Source organism: Scyliorhinus canicula, chromosome 1 (assembly GCF_902713615.1).
Source record: "Scyliorhinus canicula chromosome 1, sScyCan1.1, whole genome shotgun sequence".
Taxonomy (NCBI): domain Eukaryota; kingdom Metazoa; phylum Chordata; class Chondrichthyes; order Carcharhiniformes; family Scyliorhinidae; genus Scyliorhinus; species Scyliorhinus canicula.
In genome coordinates, this window is record NC_052146.1 from 124,485,198 (window position 1) to 124,511,842 (window position 26,645).

At 45.0% G+C, this 26,645-nt stretch overlaps 1 protein-coding gene across 1 annotated transcript in view; it reads left to right on the forward strand.

Annotated features, from left to right (window-relative positions):
- yars1 (tyrosyl-tRNA synthetase 1) overlaps window positions 1-16,243 on the forward strand; it is a 51,621-nt gene extending 35,378 nt beyond the window's left edge. The window contains exons 11-14 of the mRNA XM_038799336.1: window positions 72-163; window positions 9,913-10,106; window positions 13,304-13,445; window positions 15,325-16,243. Coding sequence (XP_038655264.1) covers window positions 72-163; window positions 9,913-10,106; window positions 13,304-13,445; window positions 15,325-15,435 — 539 coding nt within the window. The 3' untranslated portion in view covers window positions 15,436-16,243. The remainder of the gene's footprint in view (window positions 1-71; window positions 164-9,912; window positions 10,107-13,303; window positions 13,446-15,324) is intronic.
- The last annotated feature ends 10,402 nt before the right edge of the window (window positions 16,244-26,645 follow it).

Below are 26,645 nucleotides of genomic sequence, written 5' to 3' on the forward strand. Positions count from 1 at the left end.
AAAGAATCAAGCTTAAATTCCTCATGTGCTTTTGCAAAATCATGTATTTTTATTTTCAATTCAATTTCCAGAGGGTGTTTCCAAAGGACCAGCTGCTGAGAATGATGAAATTATACCCTCAAGGCTTGATATTAGAGTTGGTAGGATTACCAGTGTGGAGAGGGTAAGTTAGAAGCATAGATGTGAATCAGCTGTGACTAAATAAAATGTGCTTTTTCCCCAGTAGCTTACATTTTGTTCTCGTAGGTTTGTGGCACGGTACTTGCTAATTAATTTCTACTTGATTCCAGATACCATAATTTCTCAAATAACGATAATGCAGCAAAATCATTTTTGTGAGTTGGGATGGGAATAAGCCAATATATTAGGCAGAGGCATTGAGTTTGGTCCTTATTATGACTGGGATTTCTGGAAGTTTCCTGTTGTTATAAAATAAAAGAATATTAAATCTCATCGCTGCATATCATCTTGATAAGCAGACGGGGATAGAAACTGCAAATGACGCAGCCTTTTGGCTTCCATTTTGTCTGGCTTTAGCAGTTGTTTCTTTTTCTGTTATATTACCCCTTCTCGCTGAAGCGTTTTTACAGCAGGAAATTGCAATGTAGTGCAGACAAGAACAGAGGTATCATTTTCTAAAACAGGTAGCATGAAAAGTTCACAGTCATTTCTTATTTTTCAATATTTAAATAATATATATTTTAATTGTAACACAACAATGCTATGAATTTGGCTTCTGAAACTTGTGTTCAATTGAAATTAATGTGGGAAGCTAACCCAATTTTCTCAAATTGAGGAGACCATGTGCATGGGACCAACAAATCGGCCTTTCAAATTATACTTAAAGCATCTTGTTGGAAAAGGTAAATTGAGTTATTTTCTGCATTCGGTCTTGGTGTATTTAATCAAGTTTGTCAAGTGCCTTTAATTTAGCTCCATTTTATAGAACAGGTTTCTCTCATGTTGATGTTCTGCAAGCCTATTTTGCACTATATATTCTTCTGGCAAAAATTATACTGCAACTGACAGCAATAATTGTGGCAGAAAATTACTTTTAAACTAAAGTTTTACGTCAGCCCTGTCATAGCACACACCAAAGTGCCTTGATTCTCAGGAATCTTGTCAAAACCAATTGTGGGCTGTCCACTGTAAAATAAGAATCAATATTTCCTCCCACGGTGGGAACAATTCTGCATCCTACTGGCTGCATTTCATTTATACCACACAATGCTTCATATATTTTCTTAATATTTAATTAAAAATAAAGCTATGATCCAGGGGTCAGTTTGGGTCCCTTGCTTTTTCTGATATTAATGAGTGTGCAGGGTACAATTTCAAAGTTTGTGGATAACATAAAACTCATAAGCATTGTAAACTGTGATGAGGATATTGTAGAACTTCAAAAGGACATGGACTAGTTAGTGGAATGGACAGACAGGTGGCAGATGAAGTTCAATGCGGAGAAATGTGAAATGAATTGTTTTGGAAGAAAGAACATGGAAAGACAGTATAGAATAGGGGGTGCAGGAACAGAGGCACCTGGGTGTATATGTGTATTAGCCATTGAAGGTTGTGGCACAGGTTGAGAGAGCGGTTAATAAAGCATACAGTATCCTGGGCTTTATTAATGGGGCATAGAATACAAGAGAAAAGAGGTTACGTTGACCATGTATAAGCCACTAGTTCGTCCTCAGCTGGTGTATTGTGTCCAGTTCTGGGGAGGATGTGAAGGTGTTAGAGAGAGTGCAGAACAAAATTCACAGAGAATTATTGAGGATCTTTAGTCATGAAGATAGACTGGAGGAGTTAGGACTGATTTCATTGGAGAAACAAAGGCTGCGAGGAGATTCAATGGAGGTATTCAAAATTATGAGGTGTCTGGACAGAGTAGATAGGATTGCGAAGGAGAGGGCACAGATTGAAAGTAATCCGTAAAAGAAGCAATAGTGGTACAAGGAAAAGCTTTTTCTTGCAGCAAGTGGTTGGGGTCGGGAATTCTCTGCCTGAGAGTGTGGTGGAGGCTGCTTCAAATGAAACGATCAAAAGCGAATTACATAGCTATTTGAAAAGACTGAATGTGAATAGTTACGGGGCGAAGGCAGGAGAATGGAACAAAGCGAGTTGCTCATTCAGAGACCCGATGTAGACACAACGGGCTTAATGGCCTCCTGTGCCATAACGTTTCTGTGATTTAATTGTTTTCGTTAAACAAGTCCTGATAGCACTTATTTCATAAACAGTTTGATTGGGGTTTATCTTCCGTTAAATCTGCAGGCTATTTTTGCTGTGAGGTTTGTTTAGACCACTAAATAGAATATCTCACCAGAATAAAACATTCTATTCATAGGGTGTCAGGAAAGGTAAAGAAAACTTCACAAAGATATTTTTTAGAACCATAGAGCCTTTTTGCATTAAAGGATGCTGATTCATCCATTTGACAGTATTCTCCATGACTCTTCCCTTTTTTAATTCCTTCCCAGGATGTGGGCATTTTTGGCTAGGCCAACATTAATTGTCCATCCCTAATTACCCTTGAGAAGGCGGTGGTGAGCTGTCTTCTTTAACTGCTGCAGTCCATATGGTGTAGGTACACCCGCATTGTTAGGAAGTGAGTTCCAGGATTTGGACCAGAAACAGTGAAGGAACAATGATGTAGTTCCAAGTCAGGATGGTGTGCGCCTTGTGAGGGGAACTTGCCGGTGGTGCTGTTCCCATGCATTTGCTGTCCTCGTCTTTCTAAGTGGTAGGAATAGCAGGTCTGGAAGATGCTGTTGAAGGAGCTATGGTGAGTTGCTGCAGTGCATCTTGTATATGGTACACAGTGCCGCTGGTGTTGGTGGTGGAGTGAGTAAATGTTTAAGATGGTGGATACGATGCCAAACAAGTTGGCTGCTTTATTCTGGCTGTGCCAAGCTTCTTGAGTGTTGGAGCTGCACTCATCCAAGCAAATAGAGAGTATTCCAACACACCAAAAGAGAAAATGCTGGAAAATCACAGCAGGTCTGGCAGCATCTGTAGGGAGAGAAAAGAGCTAACGTTTCGAGTCCAGATGACCATTTTCCAAAGCAGTCATCCGGACTCGAAACGTTAGCTTTTCTCTTTCCCTACAGATGCTGCCAGACTTTCCAGCATTTTCCCTTTTGGATTCAGATTCCAGCATTCGCAGTAATATGCTTGTATTCCAACACACTCCTGACTTGTGCCTTGTAGATGCTGAACAGGTTTTGGGAAGTCAACTAGAGGGGAATTCAGTGAAGGTAATGCTATTGAATTCAAAGGGCGATAGGTTATCTCTTGTTGGAGATGGTCATTTCTGGTAGTGGAAGGCACATATGTTACTTTCCAATTATCACCCCCAAGCCTGAATGTTGTCCAGGCATTACTGCATATGGACTTGGACAACTTCAGTACCTGAGCAGTTGCAAATGGTACTAAACATTGCACTATCAAGAGTGAATATTTGTCCTTCAGACCTTATGATGGAGGGAAGGTAATTGATGAAGCAGCAGAAGATGGGGCCTAGGACACTACCCTGAGGAATTCCTGCTGTGATATCCTGGATCGTAGATGATTGACCTCCAACAATCACAAACATCTTTCTTTATGCTGGGAATGACTCCAACCAGTGGAGAATTTCCCCCCTGCCCCGATTCCTACTGACTTCAGTTTTGCGAGGGTTCCTTGATGCCACACTCTGTCCGAAGCTGCTTTTATGTCAAGGGCAGTTCAATTCTCAAGTTCAGTTCTTTTGTCAATGTTTGGCCTGAGGTTGTAATGAGGTCAGGAGTTGAGTGGCCTGAAGAACATAGAAACAGGAGTAGGCCATTCAGCCTCTCTAGTCTGTCCTACCATTCAATGAGATCATGGCTGATCTGTGATCTTACTCCATATAACTGTCATTGGCCCATATCCCTTTAATATCTTTGCTTAACAAAAATATGTCTGTCTCAGATTTACAATTAACAACGGCTCTAGATTCCACTGTTGTTTGTGAGAGAGGTCTACCACCCTTTGCATAAAGAAGTGCTTCCAAACAGCTCTCCTGAATGGCCTAGCCCTAATTGTTGGACTATACCCCCTAATTTTAGAATCTCCAACCAGTGGAAGGAGTATATCTTTATCTACCCTATCTTCATAGAATCCCTACAATGCAGAAGGAGGCCATTCAGCTCATCAATTCTGCACCGACCCTTCGAATCAGCACCATTTACAAGTGTCAGGCCCGCTCTATCCTCGTAACCCCATAACCTAACCTGCACATCGAGGGACAATTTAGCATGGCCCATCCACCTCACCTGCACGTCTTTGGACTGTGGGAGGAAACCGGAACACCCGAGGAAACCCATGCAGACACTGGGAGACACAGTCACTTGAGCCGGAATTGAACCTGGATCCCTGGCGCTGTGAGGCAGGAAGCTAATCACTGTGCCTTTTCCTGTTAATATTTTGTAAACCCCAAACTGAACACCAATGAGCAGGTTATTGTTGTGCAAGTGCTGCTTTGTGGAGCTATTTATGACACCTTGCACAGATTTCTGACAGTAGACTGATGGGAACACAGCACAGTCCATCACACGAACCTGCCTCCCATCTATTGTCTCTTGTCTACACCTCCACCTGCCTTGGGAAAGCAGGCAACATAATCAAAGACCTCTCCCACCCAGGTTGTTCTCTCTTCCAACCTCTTCCAACCTCTTCCATCGGGCAGGAGATACAAAATTCTGAGAACACACACTAGCCAATTCAAAAACAGCTTCTTCCCACTGTTACCAGACTTCTGAATGGTCCTCTTCTGGATTGAACTGATCTCTCCATGCATCTTCTTTACTGAGTAGTACTACACTCTGTTTGCTTCAATCTATGTCTATGTATTTACCTTGTGTATTTATCGCATGTTTTATGTTTTTCATGTGTGGAACGATTTGGACTGTGCGCAGAACAATACTTTTCACTGTATCTCAGTACACGTTACAATAAATTCAAATCCAAATTAGCCAGGTTGGATTTGTCTTGTTTTTCTGTGGAAATTTTCTTGAAGCTTTACACTCTGCCTACATCTAGTTGATTGTACATTCCATTCACTGATAAATGCCCCCCACACCTGCCCCGTCGTATGCATTCCCTTTTAAATCATATTAATGCTTGGTCTATCATAGTCATACAGACACAGTGGGCTGAATGGCCTCGTTCTATGCTGTATCATTCTCTGTTTCAATGGCAACATTTCTTTGTTTTTGATATGAAAATTGTGAGCTTACAGCCCTGACGTTCAAACACAGCAGACATCTAATTCTGTGGGAATACTATTAAAGCATTATTCCATCCAGTTAATTAAGTGAACACTGGTTCCTTTATTGAAGCCCTATTTGATTTAATTGTGACTTTTGTAGTGTTACACATATAATCAAATTACCTTGATCTCCAGTGACTAAAAAAATTCTAATCTCCCTAAATCAATATAGTACATAGCTCTTTTACAACCTTTTGAACTCAACTTTTAATATTTCAGTAAAGTAAAATCAAATTACTAGCTGTCGGCTGAATCACCATTCTTGGTGGTTTTATTTATTCACCAGCAGCAGTGGCTCTGTTTTTGATTGATAGGTCAACAGGCAAGGTCTTAGAGGGATTTTGAACAACCTGCCAATTTGCCTTCCTAGTAATTAAATGAATTTCCCAGATCTTTTCCTCTTTTCTGATCCCAACTCTTGAACTTTATCTGTCCTTTCACTGTTAAGGTCTTCTGATTCTGTCTAAATGCCCAGAAGCAAAGTGTACTCTCCAAACCATCTAATCATACTTGACATAAAAAGAAGTCATCCAATGGGTGGCACAGTGGCGCAGTGGTTAACACTGCTGCCGACGGCGCTGAGGAGCTGATTTCTATCCGGGCTCTGGGTCACTGTCCGTGTGATGTTTGCACATTCTCCCCCTGTTTGCGTGGGTTTCGCCCCCACAACACAAAGATGTGCAGGGTAGATGGATTGGCCACGCTAAATTGCCCCTTAATTGGAAAAAAATAATTTTTAATTTATTTTTTAAAAAGTCATCCAACTGGTAGTGTCTTTGAAATCTCTGTGCTACATTTCCCTGGTTCTGTTGCTGCTTTCTTTCTTCCAGCCTGGTGAAGTAACTGATGTTCTCACCTCCATTGAAGGCACAACACTTCACTCTTCTTCAGGTCTGGTACTACATCTTGGTTCAATTTTGCCTCTTTTTGTATTCCTTGTTTAACAAAAACACCCTGACTATTGCACCTGGCTTTGAGAGCCAGCTTTTCGTCTGCTCGGGTCTTCTGTAAATGTAATATTAGAGCTCCTGAAGGAAAATTCATTGGAAATTGGTTCCAGTTGTTGTCTCCCCCCCCCCCCCCCCCCAGCTGTCATCACCAAAGCTGCATCTGAATTTCTGTTTTTATTCAATTCGAGTTCTTTTCCATCCACTTGACACAGTGGCATGTGTTCTAAAGAGGACCATTTGTTAAGCTAATTTTTTGGTTTCCATCTGAAATTTCAGCAATCTTTGTGAAGACTGTCCATTGCACCATTCTGTGCTATTCTGCCATTATGACCAGAATGAAGTTTTATTCCCTCTGGATGTGGCTGATTTTACCTCTGGTTTCCAGAAGACCCATCATTGAGATAGTATTTTTTTTCATTATACGCAACATTTGAAATGTATCCCAGAACTTACTCTTGACCCATGCTGTCTCGGAGATTTTCTTATGATCTTATTGCTAAGAATCCTTGCCATTCTCGCAGATCTAAACAATAGCTACACTTCCTTGCCTTTAGCGTGACTTTTATTGTTTTGTCTATCAACTCTCTATCAAAGACGTCCTCGTATGAAACTCCCTCCACTCTTCTCTAAAGCATGCAATCAAGATACTTGATTTCCCCTGAAACTAAACATTTTGTCCTTTCAATTCTATCTAAAGCCACCCTGAACGAGGCGGGGGGGGGGGGGGGGGGGGGGGCTCTGCCCCCAACGATGTCTAGGGCAATCATCTCTTTGATCGTGAAGCGGGACAAGGACCCCCTCCAGTGTGGGTCCTATAGGCCGATCTCGCTCCTTAACGTGGACGCAAAGTTGTTGGCAAAGGTACTGTCCAGAAGGGTGGAAGATGTGGTCCCGATGGTTATCCTTGAGGACCAAACGGGGTTTGTGCAGGGGAGGCAGCTGAATGTCAACGTACGGCGGTTTCTTAATGTTATGATGATGGTGCCGGTGGCTGGGGAGGCCGAAATAGTAGCATCGATGGATGCGGAGAAAGCTTTTGACAGGGTGGAGTGGAGTTACCTGTGGGAAGTGCTGAGGAGTTTTGGGTTTGGTGAGGGATTCATCAGCTGGGTGAGGTTGCTGTACAGCTCCCCGGTGGCAAGTGTGGTGACGAACGGGAGGAGGTCGGAGGACTTCCGGCTTTCCCGGGGGACAAGGCAGGGGTGCCCCTTGTCTCCCCTGCTCTTCGCGTTGGCGATTGAGCCCTTGGCCATGGCACTGAGAGATTCGAAGAACTGGGGAGGAGAGGAGCATCGGTTGTAATTGTACGCAGACGATTTACTGTTGTACATCTCGGATCCGGCTGGGGGGATGCCAGAGGTGTTGAAGATACTTGGGGAGTTTGGGGACTTTTCGGGCTACAAGCTCAATGTGGGGAAGAGTGAGCTGTTTGTGTTGCACCTGGGGGACCAGGAGAGGGAGATAGGGGAGCTCCCGTTGAAGAGGGCGGAGAGGAGCTTTAGATATCTTGGAGTCCAGATAGCTAGGAACTGGGGAGCCCTGCACAGGCGTAACTTTTCGAGGCTGGTGAAACAGATGGAGGAAGAGTTCAGGAGGTGGGACGCATTGCCGCTTTCGTTGGCGGGCAGGGTCCAGTCGGTTAAAATGATGGTGCTCCCGAGGTTTTTATTTCTTTTCCGGTGCCTCCCCATATTGATTCTGAAGGCTTTTTTCAAAAGAGTGAACAAGAATATTCTGGGGTTTGTGTGGGCACGGAAGGCCCCGAGAGTAAGGAGGGTATTCCTGGAGCGAAGAAGGGGGGCAGGCGGTTTGGCGCTGCCCAACCTGTGTGGGTATTACTGGGCTGCGAATGTGGCAATGATTCGCAGGTGGGTGATGGAGGGGGAGGGTGCCGCATGGAAGAGGCTGGAGATGGCATCCTGTGTGGGTACGAGTTTGGTGGCATTGGTGACGGCCCTGCTTCCGCTCCCTCCGGCAAGTCCGGTGGTGGTGGCGTCCATCAGAATTTGGGGGCAGTGGAGGCGGCACAGGGGGGGAAGTGAAGGCCTCAGTGTGGGCCCCGATAAGGGGCAATTACCGGTTTGCACCAGAGAGAATGGATGGTGGGTTTTTGAGTTGGCATAGGGCAGGCATCAGGCGGATGGGGAACCTTTTCCTCGATGGGAAGTTTGCAACTTTAGAGGAGTTGGAGGGGAAGTGGGGCCTCCCCCCTGGGAATGCTTTCAGGTATATGCAGATTAGCGCGTTTGTTAAGCGGCAGGTGGCGGAGTTTCCACTGCTGCCGCCTAGGGAGGTGCAGGATAGGGTGCTCTCGGGGACGTGGGTCGGTGAGGGGAGGATCTCGGCGATTTACCAGATGATGCAGGAAGAGGAGGAGGCCTCGGCGGAGGAGCTAAAAGCGAAGTGGGAGGAGGAGCTAGGGGAAGAGATTGACGATGGGACGTGGGCGGATGCCCTGGGGAGGGTGAACTCGTCCTCTTCCTGCGCACAGCTCAGCTTAATTTAGCTGAAGGTGCTGCATAGGGCACACATGACTGGGGCTAGAATGAGCCGGTTCTTCGGGGGGGGGGGGGCAGGTGCATGAGGTGTTCGGGAGGCCCGGCGAACCACACCCACATGTTTTGGGCATGTTGGAGGGGTTTTGGAAGGGGGTGGCGGGGACTTTGTCCAAGGTCATCGGTTCCAGGGTGGAGCCAGGCTGGGAGCTCGCGATCTTTGGGGTAGCATCGAAACCGGGAGTGCAGGAGGCGAGAGAGGCCGGCATTCTGGCCTTTACGTCTCTAGTAGCCCGGCGCAGGATTCTGTTACATTGGAGGGACGCGAAGCCCCCGAGCCCGGAGGCCTGGATCAATGACAGGGCCAGGTTCATCAAGCTGGAGAAGGTCAAGTTTGCCCTGAGGGCATCGGTGCAAGGGTTCTTCCCGCGGTGGCAGCCGTTTCTCGATTTCCTGGCGGAGAGGTAGAGGCTGGTCAGTCTCAGCAGCAACCCGGGGTGGGGGGGGGGTTCGAGATTTGTTAAGGGTGTTTGTTTTTGCGACGGTGTGTTTGTTTTTTTTTCTTGTATTGTTATTAGTTATTAATTTATTACTTTGTATTGGGGGGGATTTCTGTTTAGTTTTACACCGTGTTTACTTTAACTGTTGGGAGAAAATTTGTTGTTGAAAAATTTGAATAAAAATTATTTAAAAGAAAAACAAAAATTCTATCTAAAGCCAGTATCCATTGTCGGCTTGGCGTACTGCTCCCGATCTGGAGAGACTTTTCCACCATCTCTCATGCACCTGAAAAGTTACAAGAAAATGTTTGTATTCTGATAGGCAATCTCTCTCGCATCTAGTTTGCAATCTCCAATTGCAGTTTTTCCTTTTTTCTCTGTTTTCAATGCTGTTATGGTCAATGCTTTTCTGAACATTTATTTCTTGTTCTTTGCACGGTTAAAATCCGCCATCCTATGAACTCTTTCTCTCCAGTTATTAACTGCATTTAAAATTAAGCTTCTTCACACACCTTCTTACTTTAACAGAATCTTTCCCAGGAGCTTTCTACCTGACTCTCTTCAGGCTTTTGAAATCTAAGATTGTAATCACTATCTCTCGATTTACCCCAAAAGTACAGTGGGCAGAAAGTGAATACAATTGCTATGAAATACATTTTTATTTTTGTTTACCCCAGCACCCTGATGCAGACAGTCTATATGTGGAGAAGGTGGATGTTGGAGAAGCAGAGCCACGAACAGTTGTCAGTGGCTTAGTGCAGTATGTTCCTGTTGATGAGCTACAGAACCGTAACGTGATATTGTTATGTAATCTGAAGCCACAGAAGATGCGAGGAATTGAATCTCAAGCCATGCTTCTTTGTGCATCCATGTGAGTAGCAGAATAGCAATTTAAAAAGTCCCGAAGATTATTAAACCATGGTTTGATCACCACAGGGTAATGTTTTTGATAAAGGAACAGCCAATTGTTAAGTAAGAAGTTAAAGTCAACTAGTACCCAGAAATGTTGATATTGGCTAATGTTTTATACTTCTCCATTTATTAGAGCGAATTTTCAGAGCACACTATTATGAACAATTTTGTATGACATTAATATTTTACTTATGGGATTGATATCCCGAGACAAATATTATTATATCTATTCACTTTTCTTTCACATTATACCTCATGTTACCTTTTTATTTATTATCAGCACTTTTCTGTGAGCCCCTTTCAGATCAGAGGCATTATCAACAGACTTGATCAGTTGCTCTCTCCCCTGTTGAGCTACTGAGAGTTCCAGCTCACATGTTTAAAGATTTGATGCCTTCCACTACCTCTATCAAAGAAGAAGCCTGCTTGAAGATAAATCTAGTGTGCCAAATTTATCCCTTTGTGATGAGGAATAATAGAATAGACATTCAGCTGGAAGTACAGCCTGTCACTGTATTTGCCAAGTTCATCCTGATGGAGACAAATATCTTTCCTGCTGTCAGATAACTATTTGGCATAACTCTTGATTCCTTGATATTTTCAGGATCTTAGTCTCTTTGCTAAATGTGATGATCTCACCAGATATAAAAATCATAAAATAGTCATTTGTTTAGTTCTTTTCTCGATGCTTGGCCTACTTTCTTCCTCTGCAAACAAATAACAAATCTGAGGTATGTTTACACTAAGATCAGTCCAGATGGACAACAGTATCCTTTTCCGATTCTGGACTGTCCTATATCGATATCCTGGAGCTTTAAAACAAAACCTTCTCTTACAAATAAAATGTCTGACTGATGAGCTTTGTATTCTTAGGGCCTCTAGTTGGAGCTCAGTTTAGACACCCTAGTGGCTGGGTCTTACTTTTTCCTCTGAAATGGACAGAACAGTGCTAAGACTTGTTGGAGGGATAGAAATGCAGAACGAACTTCACTGCTGTACCTCACCGTTCTGGTCGGTAGCATCTGATCCCAGCCCATCCATTCATGATCCTGGTGTTTGCATTTACACCTTCAGCAGGATTTGCTGCCTAGCCAGAGGAGCAGAAACCACAGCTGATGCTTTTCTCTTCACAAGTGGAAATAACTAACTCAGCCCAGAGTGAGGATAAAACCCAGAAGCTTTTGGGTGTGCATGCCTCAGCTCATTTGCCCTCAGACACCAGAGTCTTAGTGAGAAGTTATTGACAATGTGTGCCATGTCAGAAATACTTGGGACTTCAGTTTTGCCATCACTCGTCCTTAGTTGCTAAATGCAGAATGCTCGAAGTGATCACACTTTACCAGTATCCCCACAATGCTAATATGGATTAGACAAAAGAAAACGATTAGGACCCCAATGTTTTCCCTTCCCCCACCTTAGGCCCCTAGTCTAAGCACAGGTCAGGGGACTGCTCCCTAACCCTAACCCTGACCTCTATATTTATGGGGGTTCTGGTTGTTGAAATCAGTCTGGCATTCCTTAAATGCAGATGTGTCTCTTACTGCCAGCTTCTTCCAAATGTGTCTCAACTACCATTCCAAGAAGAAAAATGAGTTGAAAGCTACAATTAGACCTCTTTCATTATTTACATGCATTAAGGGCAAGAGCTGCGCTCCCAATCCCTCTTGGGGGCATCCAGGAAATCGCTTGGAAGTGTACAGGCAGAGGAGCACTGACATCCTGGTTCGCCTCCCTTTTTTCTTCTAATTAGCACTTGGAAATTGAATGTTCCCTCAAGCAGAAGAAAATCTAGCCTTGAAACTTAAACTAGCTGCATGAACAATCCCTACAGTTCAGAAGGAGGCCATTCAGCCCATTGCGTCTGCACTGACCCTCTGAACGAGCACCCTACCTAGCTAGGCCCATTGCCATGCCCTATCCCCGTAACCCAACCTAACTGCATCCCTGGACACCAAGGGGCAATTTAGCATGGTTAATCCACCTAACCCGCACATCTTTGAACTGTGGGAGGAAACTGGAGCTCCCGGAGGAAACACACGCAGACACGGGGAGAAAGTGCAAACTCCACACAGTCAACCAAGGCAAGAATTGACCCAGGTCCATGGCACGGTGAGGCAGTAGTGCTAACCACTGTGCCATCATGTAAAAATGTGCCACTATATTTTTGGCAATGGAGAGGAAATAGATTAGTTAGGGCCTTACTGCTGAATGCTGCCCATTATCCGCACAAAGAAAAGCCTATAGTGGTGTCAATGTTAAGATGGGACTCAGCTGTGATAATCTCTGGGATACTGCTGATACTATCACGTTCTTAGCTGAACAGTATTCACTCTGATGAGCTACCAGAGTTATGTCAGTGGCAGTAGACTGTTCTGTGACATGAACCAGCATCTAGAGTGAGGGAAAATGGGGGGATGGTGGCAGAGTGGTAATGTCACTGGGCTAGTAATCCAGAGGCCCAAGGTAATGCCATGGGGCCATATCCAATCACGGCAACTGTTGGAATTAATTTGGTTAATAAATCTGGAATTATAGGAGACAGGTAATCTCCGTAATGGTGACCATGAAGCGATCTTTGAATGTTGTAAAAATTCATCTGATTCCTTTAGAGAAGGAAATGTCCTGTCCTGACATATGTCTCCAGCCACTCAACAATGTGGGTGACTCCTGCCTGCCCTCTAAAATGGCCCAGCAAGACACTCAGTTCAAGGGCAGTTGGAGATGGGCAACAAGTGCTGGCTTTGCCAGTGATGCCCACATCCCATGAAAGAATATATTTCAATATGCTCATGACGCTCAACCATATCTGTAGCATCTGTGCCTCTATAATAGACAATACGTGTAGTCGAACTCCAAAGTTTTATGGTGAAACTTGCAGTCTCTTATTTTGTAAAAGAAATATTTCATTACAACTGTTGGCATCAGTGTGAACTAATTAGAAATGATGCAGATGTGTGACAAAATCGCACAGTAGGATTTAATGAAAGTGGCACTTTTCCAATAAAGTGTAACCTTGACAAAGTGGTAGAGTTGCTGAAACTAATTTTAGGATGATGGTACCTGAAAGTGAAAAATAATGAGAATATGAGCAGAAAAGTAAATGCTTCAAATGCAGATCTTGCTGTTGAGTCAAGTTTGTGCTCCTTGTAATTACAGAGAAGGAGAAAAGCGTAAAGTAGAACCATTAAATCCTCCAGAAGGTTCTGCCCCAGGAGAGCGTGTGTTTGTGGTAGGATTTGAAAATGGTGCAGCAGATGATGAACTGAAACCAAAGAAGAAAGTGTTTGAAAAATTACAGGTAATACTTACAACAGAAAGCTACGGAAGGATTTATTGAAGAGAGAAAAAAACATGCTCTTGCAGCAAATTGTTTGCATATGATCTCTGTTTGCAGCTGTGAACAATAAGCTTGCTTTGGGATTTATGAGAATTTGAGAAATGCATTTGATGTTATCATCACAAGATGTGGACCAAATATGTTAGTAAAGAAATGCAATAGAAATTGAAGCTGACAACATATGTACCAGAAGTATGTGTATTTTACCAAAATGGAGGACCGTGAACAGCTTGAAGGTTGTTAAGGTGTCACCAAGCAAATATTCATTAGGCAGGAAGCCATATTTTGTACTTGGGATGGAGATGGTATTTCTTTAAATGATTTGTATCCCTTGTGGCAGTTTCAACATTTTGTAGACCAGATTTGGTACAAATCAGTGATCCAATTCACTTCTTCAGCAGGAAAACATTGACTGTAGGGTGTACATCCATTATTAAGGGATGTTTTGTGCATAAAAGCTACCATACTGCCTTTACTTAGCAAGGTGAGCCATCTGATCTGTTGGGGCACAACTGGAACCAAATTTTAATCGTGGAAGAAAGGACAGTGGTGGTACAATTTCCTAACACTGTGTTACCACCAGTCCCGCTTCATGACTAATTAGTTTCTTCCATAATGTTTTTTTAGACTTGTCGTAAGATTGGAAGGAGAAAAAGCTTTGAAAGATTACGCAGTTCAGGTTATATCCCCTGCGGAATACAAAGAAAATTACAGCACAGGAACAGGCCATTCGGCCCTCCCAGCCTGAATGAACTGGGATACTTGAGATACACAATTGACCATTGATAACTGCAGCCCATTCAGAGACAAATTGAAATAGGACATTGTGAACATTGGGATTTACAGCATAACAAAACTGTGACCTTCCTATTTTTTGGCTCCATTACAGTAATCATAAATTAATTCTATCACCCCCTTCTCTCTCCATCACATTATTCCTTCCTCTGCTTTGAATATTTGTTCAATTTCCTTAAAATAAACAATAGTTTCTGTTCATAGAATTCCATACAGTGCAAAAGGTGGCCATTCGGCCCATTGAATCTGCAATGATGCTCTGAAAGAACACCACCCGGGGGGGGCTAGGAGCGGGCCCGCGCCGGAAATGACGCAGAAACGGCGCTTTTCTGATGTCATCAGTGCGCAGACGGCATGAACCCGCGCATGCGCGGTGCCGTCTTTCTCCGCCGCCGCCAGGCAAGACGTGGCGGCTTGATCTTGCCGGGCGGCGGAGGAGAAAGAGGGTGTCCGTTTTGGACGCTGGCCTGACGATCGGTGGGCACCGATCGCGGGCCTGTCCCCTCCCGAGCACAGTCGCGGTGCTCCCGTCCAAATCGGGCCCCTAGATGCCCCAAACGGGCATCTGTTGCCCGTTTCACGAATGCAGCAACCAGGTGTGGTTGCTGCTGTGGTGAAACGAGCGTGAAGGGCCGGCCGCTCGGCCCATCGGGCTCGGAGAATCGGCGTTCGCCGTGAAAAATGGCGAGCGCCGATTTTTCCGAGCTTGGGGGGGGGGGATCGCTGGGGGCGCCGGGGGGGTGTAAAAAATGTCAGGAGGCCCTCCCACGATTCTCCCACGCCACGTGGGGAGCAGAGAATTCCGTCCACATCTTTGGACTGTGGGTGTAAACCGGAGCATCCAAAGGAAACCCACGCAGACACAGGGAAAAAGTGCAAACTCCACACAGTCACCAATGGTTGGAATTGAACCCAGGTCCCTGGTGCTGTGAAGCAGCTAACCACTGTGCCACCGCGTTGTCCTGCCTCAATCATTTATGCATTTAAATTATTGCAATTTAATGATGCACAAAATAAATACGATTAACATTTATTTTCTTTGCAGGTGGATTTCAAGATTTCAGATGATTGCACAGCCCAGTGGCAGCAGAAGAATTTTATGACCAAGCTCGGTGTTGTAACATGTAAATCACTGAAAGGAGGAAATATAAGTTAGCGAACAAGGGCTGTGTAGTTCTACATGGAAGTGCAAGGATTGTTTTTCTTTTGACATTGTCTTCAGCTCCATGCCCAAAATAGAGGAGGTCATTACATTGCAATCTCAATGATTTTCATTCATGATATGTCAACTTCTGCTGTGATAGCATAAAACATTGAAGTATGAAGAAACTGGCTGACGACTTTTAATCTTAGAAAAGTCAGGCCTTCATGAATAATGGTATTCTGACCTAAATATTATTAATATAAAGATGATCAATGTGTTGTGATGCAGTTATTTTCATTGCGAAATCCTTAAACTTTCTGGGATAATTGTTCTGGGCATTTTGACTAATAATAAATTGCTTGACACCTGTCTTGCACTGTAGTAGGGAAATTTGTAGTGTGATAACCAGACTCCTGGGTAGCTGGATATTAAAGAGGCATTCTATTCACAAAGAAGGATTTTGTGTTACTGCACTATCCGATAACATTTTTAAGGTGCAGTGCTTCCATTTGTTAAATGGCAAGAGAAAAACCGGCAGTGTTCTTTAACGGTTCCCTCAAACTTCCATCGTAATAAACAAGAACATTATTAATTATTGTAGTTTCTTTGCTGGCCTAATTGTATACCCCCAGCTATAGCTGAATGTGCACAGTCTAATCATCAGTATGTTTGGTTGCAAACTAGTTGAATTCAAAAATATAAATTCAATAATGATACAAACTCAACCTCAAAGTTATGCTTCAATTTTAATCTGCTACTGATGAAATGTTATTTTCCATATAATGTACCATGCAATAAAACCATCTAAAACTAGATATAATTACCTGTCTGTAGTGTGTGTTTATGTTTGCAACATCCTGATTAAATTTCACATTCTGGCCCAGGAATCACCAGCATGTACATAACTGCTAAGTTTCATTACTTGAGGCTTTGGATCAGAGATTGCTCGAGCCACCAGTTTGCAGCTTACCCTTATTCTTCACTTTATGAATGACTTGTGACATCTAATCATGCTAAAGTTGATGTATGATTGTAACTTATATCATGATTGTTGTAGTTTAGATGGTCTGATCATGTAGTAATTTTTTCTAGAACAGTACAGCACAGAACAGGCCCTTCGGCCCTCGATGTTGTGCCGAGCAATGATCACCCTACTCAAACCCACATATCCACCCTATACCCGTAACCCAACAACTCCCCCCCCTTAACCTTACTATTAGGATACTACGGGCAATTTAGCATGGCCAATCCACCTAACCCGCACATCTTTGGACTGTGGGAGGAAACCGGAGCACCCGGAGGAAACCCACGCACCCACGGGGAGGACGTGCAGACTCCGCACAGACAGTGACCCAGCCGGGAATCAAACCTGGGACTCTGGAGCTGTGAAGCATTTATGCTAACCACCATGCTACTGTGCTGCCCACCTACCTTGGTAGGTGGAGGTGCCCACCTCCACCTACCTTGTACATCTTTGGGTTGTGGGGGTGAGATGAATGCAGGCAAAGAACAAAGAGAATTACAGCACAGGAACAGGCCCTTCGGCCCTCCCAACCTGCGCCAATCCAGATCCTTTATCTAAACCTGTCCTCTTCCAAGGTCTACTTCCCTCTGTTCCCCACCCATTCATATATCTGTCTAAAGAACAAAACTCCACACGCCAGCGACCCGGGACTGGGATTGTACCTGGGTCCTCGGCGCTGTGAGGCAGCAGTGCCTAACAATCTATATGTTTATTTTTAAAATGTTAAATAATTATATCAAGAAATGGCTAAGCACAGTGGGTGTAAGCTGACAGTATCCTGACAATGTGTTCAACAGTATTCTGGTTGTAGTGCTGAAGACTTGTACTCCAGAACTTGCTACAACTCTAGCCAAGCTGTTCCAAAAGAGCTACAAACATAGGCATATACAACAAAGAGTATGTCCTGCCCAGAAAAAAAGGACAAATATAATCTGGTCAATACCACCTCAGCAGCCTGGCCTTGATGATCAACAAACTGAGAGAATATCATATTTGAGAGTGTGATCAAGCAGCACTTACTGCATAACTTGTTCATTGATGCTGAGCTGCATTCTAGAGCTAAGATGAGAGTGCCCTTGATGGAATGTGGCACCAAGGGATGCTTATTAAAAATGTAAAAAATTAAAGTCATTGGCTTAAACCATGCTTAACACAGAGGAAGATGTGGTGATGTGCGTCACTGTAAATATACAAGGGGTTAATGTAAATACATGTAGACTAGACACTAGAGGGAGCACCAGAGTCATGACACACAGACACTCAACCAATAGAACAGTTAGATAGGACACGACCAATGGGCACTCACGATACACAGAGGTGACACGACCACAGGAGGGCATTACACCAACCCATATATAAAGGACACCACACACATGATCTGCCTCTTTCCAGTGGAGACAGTCAGTGAGTAGAGACACAGGGTTAATTCAATATCACTCCCACCACGTGGATTGTAGCAGACTGGTTAGTCAGTCTGAGTAGCTATAGAAGGATTAACAGTAGTGGCGAACCAGAGTAGGAGAAGTGTAAATAGTTTAATAAACGTGTTGAAGTTATCTCCACGTCTGAACCTTTGTCAAGTGCACCACAAGGAAGCCGCTTATGCTACATCTAGAGCATAACAAGACAGAAGATAGTTTGGTTGTTGGGAGGCCAAACATCTTATACCCAAGACAATGCTGCAGGATGGAGAATTTTCTTAGAACCAAACAACTTTCAGCTACCCTACAATGCCCTTCTCTCCATCATAAAGTCGGAAGTGAGGATGTGCACTGATGATCAGTGTTCAATTCTACCTGGTTTCCGTTTTTTTTAAAATGGTACTTGCTTTTCCTACGTTAAAGAAAGTCTAATAACAAAATGGTGTAAATGATGTACCAGCTATTACAATTGACAAGGGCTCATTCTTTTTGGATTTCATCACTTGTTTAGATTGTTGCCAAGCCCCAACAGTTCCTATTTCATTGTAACTTAAAATCATACAACACAGAAAGAAGCCATTTGAACTTGTGTACCTGTATCAGCTCGTTAAAAAGTTATCCAATTAATCGCTCTCACTGCTCTAACCTCTTGGCTCTGAAAATTGTTCCTTGAGTAAGGTGGGCCAGAAAGTGTCCTTTCCCGGGTTAAATTGACTGGACAGACTATTGGACAGATTGGCACTTGATTCTGCCACAACAATCCCATCAGACTGACCACTTGCTTCAAAAAGCGTGAGCGCCAGCATTTCTAAGCTTAGTTAGAAAGAGTGGTCACTGCTTTGTTAATTGTTGGTTTGTGATGCAGCCAGTTTTTCTCCTAATTGTCCAGAGAATGGAGTCGTGATGACACTATGTAACTGATGCTAACATTTTGTGTCCTTGAAGCAATTATTTAGGAAATGATGTGGTTGTTGAAGCATGCAACAATACATTTGATTCCAGGATACTTCAGGTAGGCCAGTTCTTTTTAGAAAAGCAGAGAGTCCCAGAGCTCCAGTTACAATTCAGTATTGCCTGGTGTGTTATTTAGATTTTCACATTCGCCCGAAAAGTGCTAAGTTAATTAGTCTTCACTGCATCAGGTCAGGTACGAGAGTACATCAGTTACAATTCATCTTGGTATATTCTGGCTGGGAAAGGGAGGTAGAAAAGACAGCCAGAGTTCTTTCTGCTAATAGTTGACTACTGACCACTGCTGTAACCACCTAAAATACTTACATAGTGAGGACAGGGTAGTTGGGTGTTTTTTGTAATGGCTTCCTGACCCCTTTTACTACACCCAACTAGCCCTTTGGGTGGAGTAGAGATGATAGCTATGGAACCCGATCCTAATTTGAGTCTCCTTTCAGGATGGGAAGTGTAAAAATCGAGTTAGGCAGTACTATTTAAAAAAAATATATTTTTACTCTCCATTTTCATTTCCTCCCAAATTTTCACAAATAAACAATAAGCAGGAACGAATATAATGTCAATTCCCATAACAACAACAATCCCTTTCTCCCAGCAAACCCCAAACAACTGCCCACCTGGTAACATAAACAAATAACAAAAAGGAATCAGGAATCACCCATAGTCACCATTAACACATACAGTTTCGCTCCCCCCCCCCCCCCCCGCCCCCACTAATGTTCGATGTTATCCAATTCTTGAAAGTGCACAATGAATAATGCCCATGAATTGTAGAACCCCTCCATCCTTCCCCTCAGTTCAGACTTAACCTTCTCAAGAGTCAGGAATTCCAACAGGTCCCCCGCCAAGCCAGGGCACAGGATGGAGAGGTCGCTCTGCATCCCAACAGGATCCGCCTCCAGGCGATCAACAAGGCGAAGGCTACAACATCTGCCTCTGCACCCATTTCCAACTCCGGCTGGTCCGACACCCCGAATATGGCCTCCCGTTTTAGATTTCCCTAAAAACCTCCACTTTGGACAGGACCAAAACATATGAACGTGATTTGCACCCCCCCCCCCCCCCCCCGCCTCTCCCACGCAATGTCACACATCTTCTATCCCCTCAAAGAGCCGGCTCATCCTCGCCCTTGTGAGGTGTGCTCTATATACCACCTTCAGCTGTATCGGCCCCAACCTCGTGCACAAGGTGGAGGCATTTACTCTCCGGAGCACCTCACACCAGAACCCCATCTCCATAGCCTCTCGCAACTCTTCCACCCACTTTGTTTTGATCCCTTCCAGTGGTGCCTTCTCCTCTTCCAAAATAGCCCCGTAAACCGCCGACACTACCCCCTTCTCCAGTCCCCCTGTCGGCGCACCTCCTCCAGCAATGTGGAGGCCGGCTCCACTGGGAAGCTCTGTATCTCCTTCCTGGCAAAATCTCGAACCTGCATGCATCTATTTCCCCCTGCTCCAGCTCCTTCAATCCTGCAAACCGACCCCCAAGAAACAAATCTTTTAGTGTCTTAATCCCCTTCTCCCATTTCTGAAAATTTCCGTCCCACTTCCCTGGCTCAAATATGTCGTTCCCCCGAATTGGCATTTCCCTTGACCCTGCCCCCAACCCGAAATGTTGCCGAAACTACCTCCAAATTCTCAATGAAGCTATTATTACCGGACTCCCTGAGAATTTCCCAGGGGCCATCGGGAGCGGCGCTGTTGCTAGTGCCTTCAATCCCGACCCCCTACACAAACTCTCCTCCATTCTGACCCACTGGGAAGCAGACCCACAGGAAATCAACCCCTCTGACCCAGCTCCGCAGTTTCTCCACATTCACCGCCCAGTAATAATGCATCAGGTTTGGAAGACCCAAACCCCCTGCCTTCCTTCCCCTCTGTAGCAGCACCTTTCTAACCCTGGCCACCTTCCCTCCCCATATAAACAAGGTAATCATTCCTTCAATCTGTTTTTAAAAAATGCCTTTGGCAGGAAAATCGGCAGGCATTGGAAAATAAACAGAAATCACGGCAACATATTCATTTTAACCGCCTGTACCTGACCCGTCAGTGACGGAGGGAGAACATCCTTGCCTAGTCCCACGGTGGAGAGAAAAATATCTGAAGCTGATGTTATTTGTACGGACACTCGCCCGCGGCTCCTTATATAATAGCTTTACCCAGTCCACAAATCTGGGTCCAATCCCAAACCGCTCCAGAACTGCCAGAATTACCCCCATTCTACCCAGTCAAACGCTTTCTCGGCGTCTAACGCCACAACCACCTGTTTCCTTCCCCTCCGCCGGTGCCATAACTATGTTCAATGCCCTTCTAACGTTCGAAAAGAGCTGCCTCCCTCTCATGAACCCGGTCTGATCTTCACCTATCACCTTCGGGAGGCACTCCTCCAGCCTACCTGCCAGCACCTTTGCTAATACTTTTGCATCCATGTTTAAAAGTGATATGAGCCTATACGACCCACACTCCATCTCATCCTTATCTTTTTTAAACAACAGGAAAATCGATGCCTGCCCCAAAGTTTGTGGTAACACCCCCTTCCCTATCGCCTCCTCAAACATCCCCACCATCAGCGGTGCCAGCTTATCCTTGAACTTTTTATAATATTCCACCGGAAACCCATCCGGCTCTGTCACCTTCCCCGACTGCATCCTCCCAATCGCATCTGTTATCTCCTCCACTATCGCTCCTTCTAATGTAGCCCTGTCCCCCTCCCCTAACTTCGGGTACTCCAGCCCATCTATAAATTCCTGCATCTCCCGTTCTCCCCCAGGTGGCTCTGACCTGTACAACTTCTCATAGGATTCCTCAAAGACCTTGTTAATCAGATCCGGAGCCACCACCAACTCCCCTGCCCTGTCCCACACCTGAACAATTTCCCTTGCCGCCGCCTCCCTCCGAAGCTGACCCAGTAACATACCTTCTCTCCATGCTCGTAAACTGCATCCCTTGCTCGCCTCAGTTGGTGCACCGCCTTCCTGGTAGATAGTCGGTCAAAGCTCGCCTGAAGTTCCTTTCTCTTTTCCAACTTCACTGGATCCCCATCTTCTGCATTACTCCTATCTACCTCCAGAATCTCATCTATTACTCTCTGCCCCTCCAACCTCTTTGTCCACCCTGGCCTTAAATGAGATCACCTCACCACCGCCTGTAGAACCACCCAGACTGCCTTCGACACCTCACCGTACCGTTACAATATGTAAAAACCTACATATTCCTCAATTACTTTTTCAATTTTGTCACAGTGCTATTTTAAAGAATATATTAAAGGCCCATAACCCACTCTTTAAAAATGTGAGACATTTATGCTTTTCTTTTTGCTACTACGGTATGGATTTGTGCACAAATCAAAGAATGCACCAAAGTCAATTGACAATGTAAGTAAAACATGCGGGTGGGACAATCTATAAATGTAAATTAATTTTCATTTAAGTGCATTCTTTTTTAAAAATAAATTTAGCGTATCCAATTATTTTTTTCCAATTAAGGGGCAATTCAGCATGGCCAAACCACCTAACCTGCACATCTTTGGGTTGTGGGGGTGAAAGCCACGCAGGCACGGGGAGAATGCGCAAACTCCACATGGACAGTGACCCAGGGCCGGGATTCGAACCCGGGTCCTCAGCGCCGTAGGCAGCAATGCTAACCACTGTGCCACCGTGCTGCCCATTTAAGTCCATTCTTAAGTGTTGATGCCAGGGGAATAATATAATTGAATAAACTTTTCAGCTTATGCACACTTTTTAAATTAGCCTTTTCATTCTGTTAGCATCTGGAGTTTATATTCACTTTTATTTTCCCATTTGAACACATCCATGCATGCATCTTCAGACTGTATAAGCTCAAAATTACTTTCAGGTGTCTCTTTTATTTGAATCTTAAAATACGCCCAAAATTATGGGCATTTTGTGGTGATCATATTAGGTTGCCATACCATTGGTGGGCATCTAGTTACATCAGCCACATTTCAAGTAAAGCAACTTATTTACATGTGAAAAGTCTGACCTGTTGTTGAAGTAAACGTATTTCGGAATTGTGAACTTCACTAATTTACTAATTTTAATGGCTGAACTATTGAGTATGTTACATGTTATTTCCTAACTAAAAGGAATCATAAATACTTTCGAGTACAGTTTCAACTTTTTTTTCATTTCATTTCTGTGACTCAAAATATAAATAAAATAGGAGAGTTGAAAATACTCAATGCAGCCAACCCTCAACAGCAATCTTTGCCCTAACAAACTTAATTCCTGTGAGAATTTGTGTTGTTGATCCTTCAATGAGCTCAGACTGCATACACGTTCAAAATGTAAACTTTCTAAATAATTACACAAAATGCAAGTGAAGGCAAATCAGAAAACACCAAATTGAACTAAAAAATAAAGACATCGGTTTATCATAAAAAGTAAATGCATTTGAAGTAAAATTAAGTATTGATACCTGGGAACCAACTAATAAATCTTTCAAGTTTTGTCCTTGAATGAAAGTAATTTTTTAACCTGTCTATTTTCGGGGTGAGACAAATTGCTTCTCTATTATAAATTCAGAGTTCACATTATATACTGTCCCACTTGAGTGCAGTACCTTGATCTGTTTCCAGGTTGATGAGGTGCTATATATGCACAAATTTGTTTCAAGTTGCTCATTGTTGAGTTATATCTGTCAAAAGTTATGGAAGATTCTTTGGCGATCAAGTCATCAGCATGATAAGGTTGACGTGAAGAGTATAACGAAGGAGCAAAAAGTAACGGTTATGGTGTTGGATTAACAGCCAGAGATCATGGTTCTAAACTCACTAAGGCAAATTATGATATTCAATTTCTATTATAGAAAAGGCCTAGAATGTACTCTAGTTGAGAATGTCAAGGGCTGGAGAGTAGTATCATCACTGACAAAGTCAAGTCCTAAAAACACATGCCAGGCCGAGATTCCCTGGCACAGGTGACTAAACAACTTAACCGACATGGCCTTAAAAACTTAGTACAGACACGTATACCTGACCAATAAAGCATTGGTAGGAAGGAAAACCCAAATCCTGTAAAGACAAAGGCCAAGGGAGTATGACTTTCTTGAGCCACTGGAAGCGCCATGGTTTGTATCTGACAGCACCAACAGGAGTAGATGGGATGATTTGGGGGGGGGGGGGGGGGGGGGGGGGAGAACTGTGAATTGAAGCCCGGGGACAACATCAGAGGCTTGAGAGATCTGTGGGGTAGGATAGGTGCTCGAGGGGGTTTGACTAGGCAGGCATGTTGAATCTAACAAAAAGTGCAAAGACATTTATCTTCTGATTGAGCATTTAGAATCATAGAATTTACAGTGCAGAAGGAGGTCTTTCAGCCCACTGAGTCGGCACCGGCTCTTGGAAAGAGCACCCTACCTGAGCCCAAACCTCTACCCTTTCCCCGTAACCCCACCTAACCTTTTTTGGACACTAGGGTCAATTTAGCTTAGTCAATCCACCTAACCTGCACATATTTGGACCGTGGGAGGAAATCGGTGGACATGGGGGGAACGTGCAGACTCAACACAGACTGACCCAAGCCAGGAATTGAACCTGGAGCTGTGAAGCAACTATGCTAACCACTGTGCTACTGTGCCGCCCTCCAATCTTGCCTTGATCTAGCTGGCACATTTCCTGGAAACCTAGCCAACTGGGGATGAATTTCAAATGGTAAATAAAAAATTAGTTTAAGTGCCAACCTGCCTCTTTGGAATGGGTTGGTTGTCTACCACTCCTCTGCTTCTGTTAAAACTGGAAGTGGGCGGGTTGAGGCTGTGTTTTCAGCTTTTAACACAAACTACCCAACACCACCTAGCACAAACCTATCCATTTTGTGGGGTCAGATTTTGCCTAAATTCTCATCTTCGGAAACCTCTCCAAAGGCAGTACCATTGTGGTAAGTAGAGCAAGTAAAATACAAATTTAGCATCCCAGATTTGCCATCCGAGTTGCCATGAGCCATTAGTAGCAATTGTAACGTCACCTTAAAATGCTGATTGTTACCATTGATCAAAAGCTTAATATGACTGCAACAGCAGGGCAAAAATGGGACTCGATTCATAAGACATTGTGCTCTGGATCTCGCTCTCGCTGGCCAATATCTAGATATGTATCTTTAAATGATCCATTAGACTCATTTAAATATGAGTTCGCTCATTGTCCCAGCACCTGGCATTCACCGGCAGTGGCTGGGAGACCTCGCCAGTGCGCCATTTAGTACTGGTCCACACAAATGTGGACTAGTTGTAAAGGCAGCTTGGGAGGGGAGGTTTGCCAGGCTGTTGAAGACCTCCGGTGGCTGGGCATTGGGCAGGGGTTACCGCATTGGCCCCATCAATTTCTCCTTCCTCGGGGTGTCGATGGCACAGGGCTACTCCTGGGACAAATTCTGGGGGCTTCCCCGCCAACTGGCACTGTCCTGGGGGCCTGCTCTCATCAAGACCAGGGTCTCAATGCTAGCGGTCTGGGAACAGAGAGACTGGGTCACCTCCCTCTGGGACTGGCTCAGGTCAACTAGCGCCCAGACAATGCCAACGACACCCACAGCCATGACCCATGACTGAGGCCTTTGCCCCCAAGGCTGCCACCGTGGATACCACCCGTACATTGTTAACCTGGGTGGCATGCATGATCTCCTCCAACTGCACCTGCAGGTGCTGGATGGCTGCTGACAACCCCTCAGTAGTCCCCGGTTCCGTGTCTCAATCTCCAGCATCAGTGGGACAGCTGTTTCCACAAGCCCGAGCCCCGTCTGGCCGGTAGCTAGTCCCTAGGGTTGGGCCGCCCTCCCACCATCCACCCCCTCGGGGGTTGCTACCTCCACCTGATGTGCCTCTGCAAGTGTGTGGTGAGCTCCATATAGTACCCCAGGAGCCTCTTCACTAACATGTCCAACTGGGGTGAGGTCTTCTGGGATGGTGGAGAGGGTGGAAGACAGTTGTGCTGGAAAGTTCATATCCTCCCTGGACTGGTGCTCCGGGGTGTCGCGAGCTGGTGCCTTGGAGCTCACGTCGCCGTCCGTCGCTGCCTTATCGCTGGTATTTTCTTGGGGTTGTCACCGGGGGCTGAGTACACATGAAGGGTCTGCCTCGTCGCCAGGTGATCCTGCAAAACACAAGACTTGCGCACGGTTGGATTGGGGCTTGGAGTGGTATGGTGGTGGCAGGTGGTGTTGGGGTAGTGGGCTAGTGGGGTGTTGTGTGGGTGGTGTGGGAGTGGCGGGGAGCTGTGAGGGTTATGCCATGCATGCCATAAGGACACCGCAACACAGCGGGGGCTCACTTACCTGATGGATGCTGACCTCCCGCCTCAGCGACTGCCCTCTCTCTGGGTTCACCAACCAGGTCCAGTGCCTGCTGCTTCGCGACGGTGAGGGGATACTTTCTCCTGGGCGGGGTGGGCATAGAAAACACAGAGTGTTCGGCTGTCAGACGCTTGTGGCACAGGGGGTGAGCAGCTGGTGGCTTTTGTGAACAGGGCACTAGGTCATGGCAGGAGGTATTAATGTTGGAATGTGGTGCAGAGTGGGGTGCTTGCAGGCTGTCGGCAGGTGGGGTTCAGACGGCCTGATGGGGGTTGGTGCCAGAGGCACCCTAGCAGCCCTGAGGAAGTCGTGCAGCTTCTTCCAACACTGCTGGCCTGTTCTGGCGCTGGGCGCCATGGCGCTCACAACCTCTGCCACCTGCATCCAGGCCTCATGTACAGCGATGGCTGGCAGCCTCCTTCCCACCCCGGGGAACAGGGTGGCCCACCTCTCCTATCCGGCGTCCAGCAGGGTCTCCAGCTCCACATCCACAAACCGGTGTGCC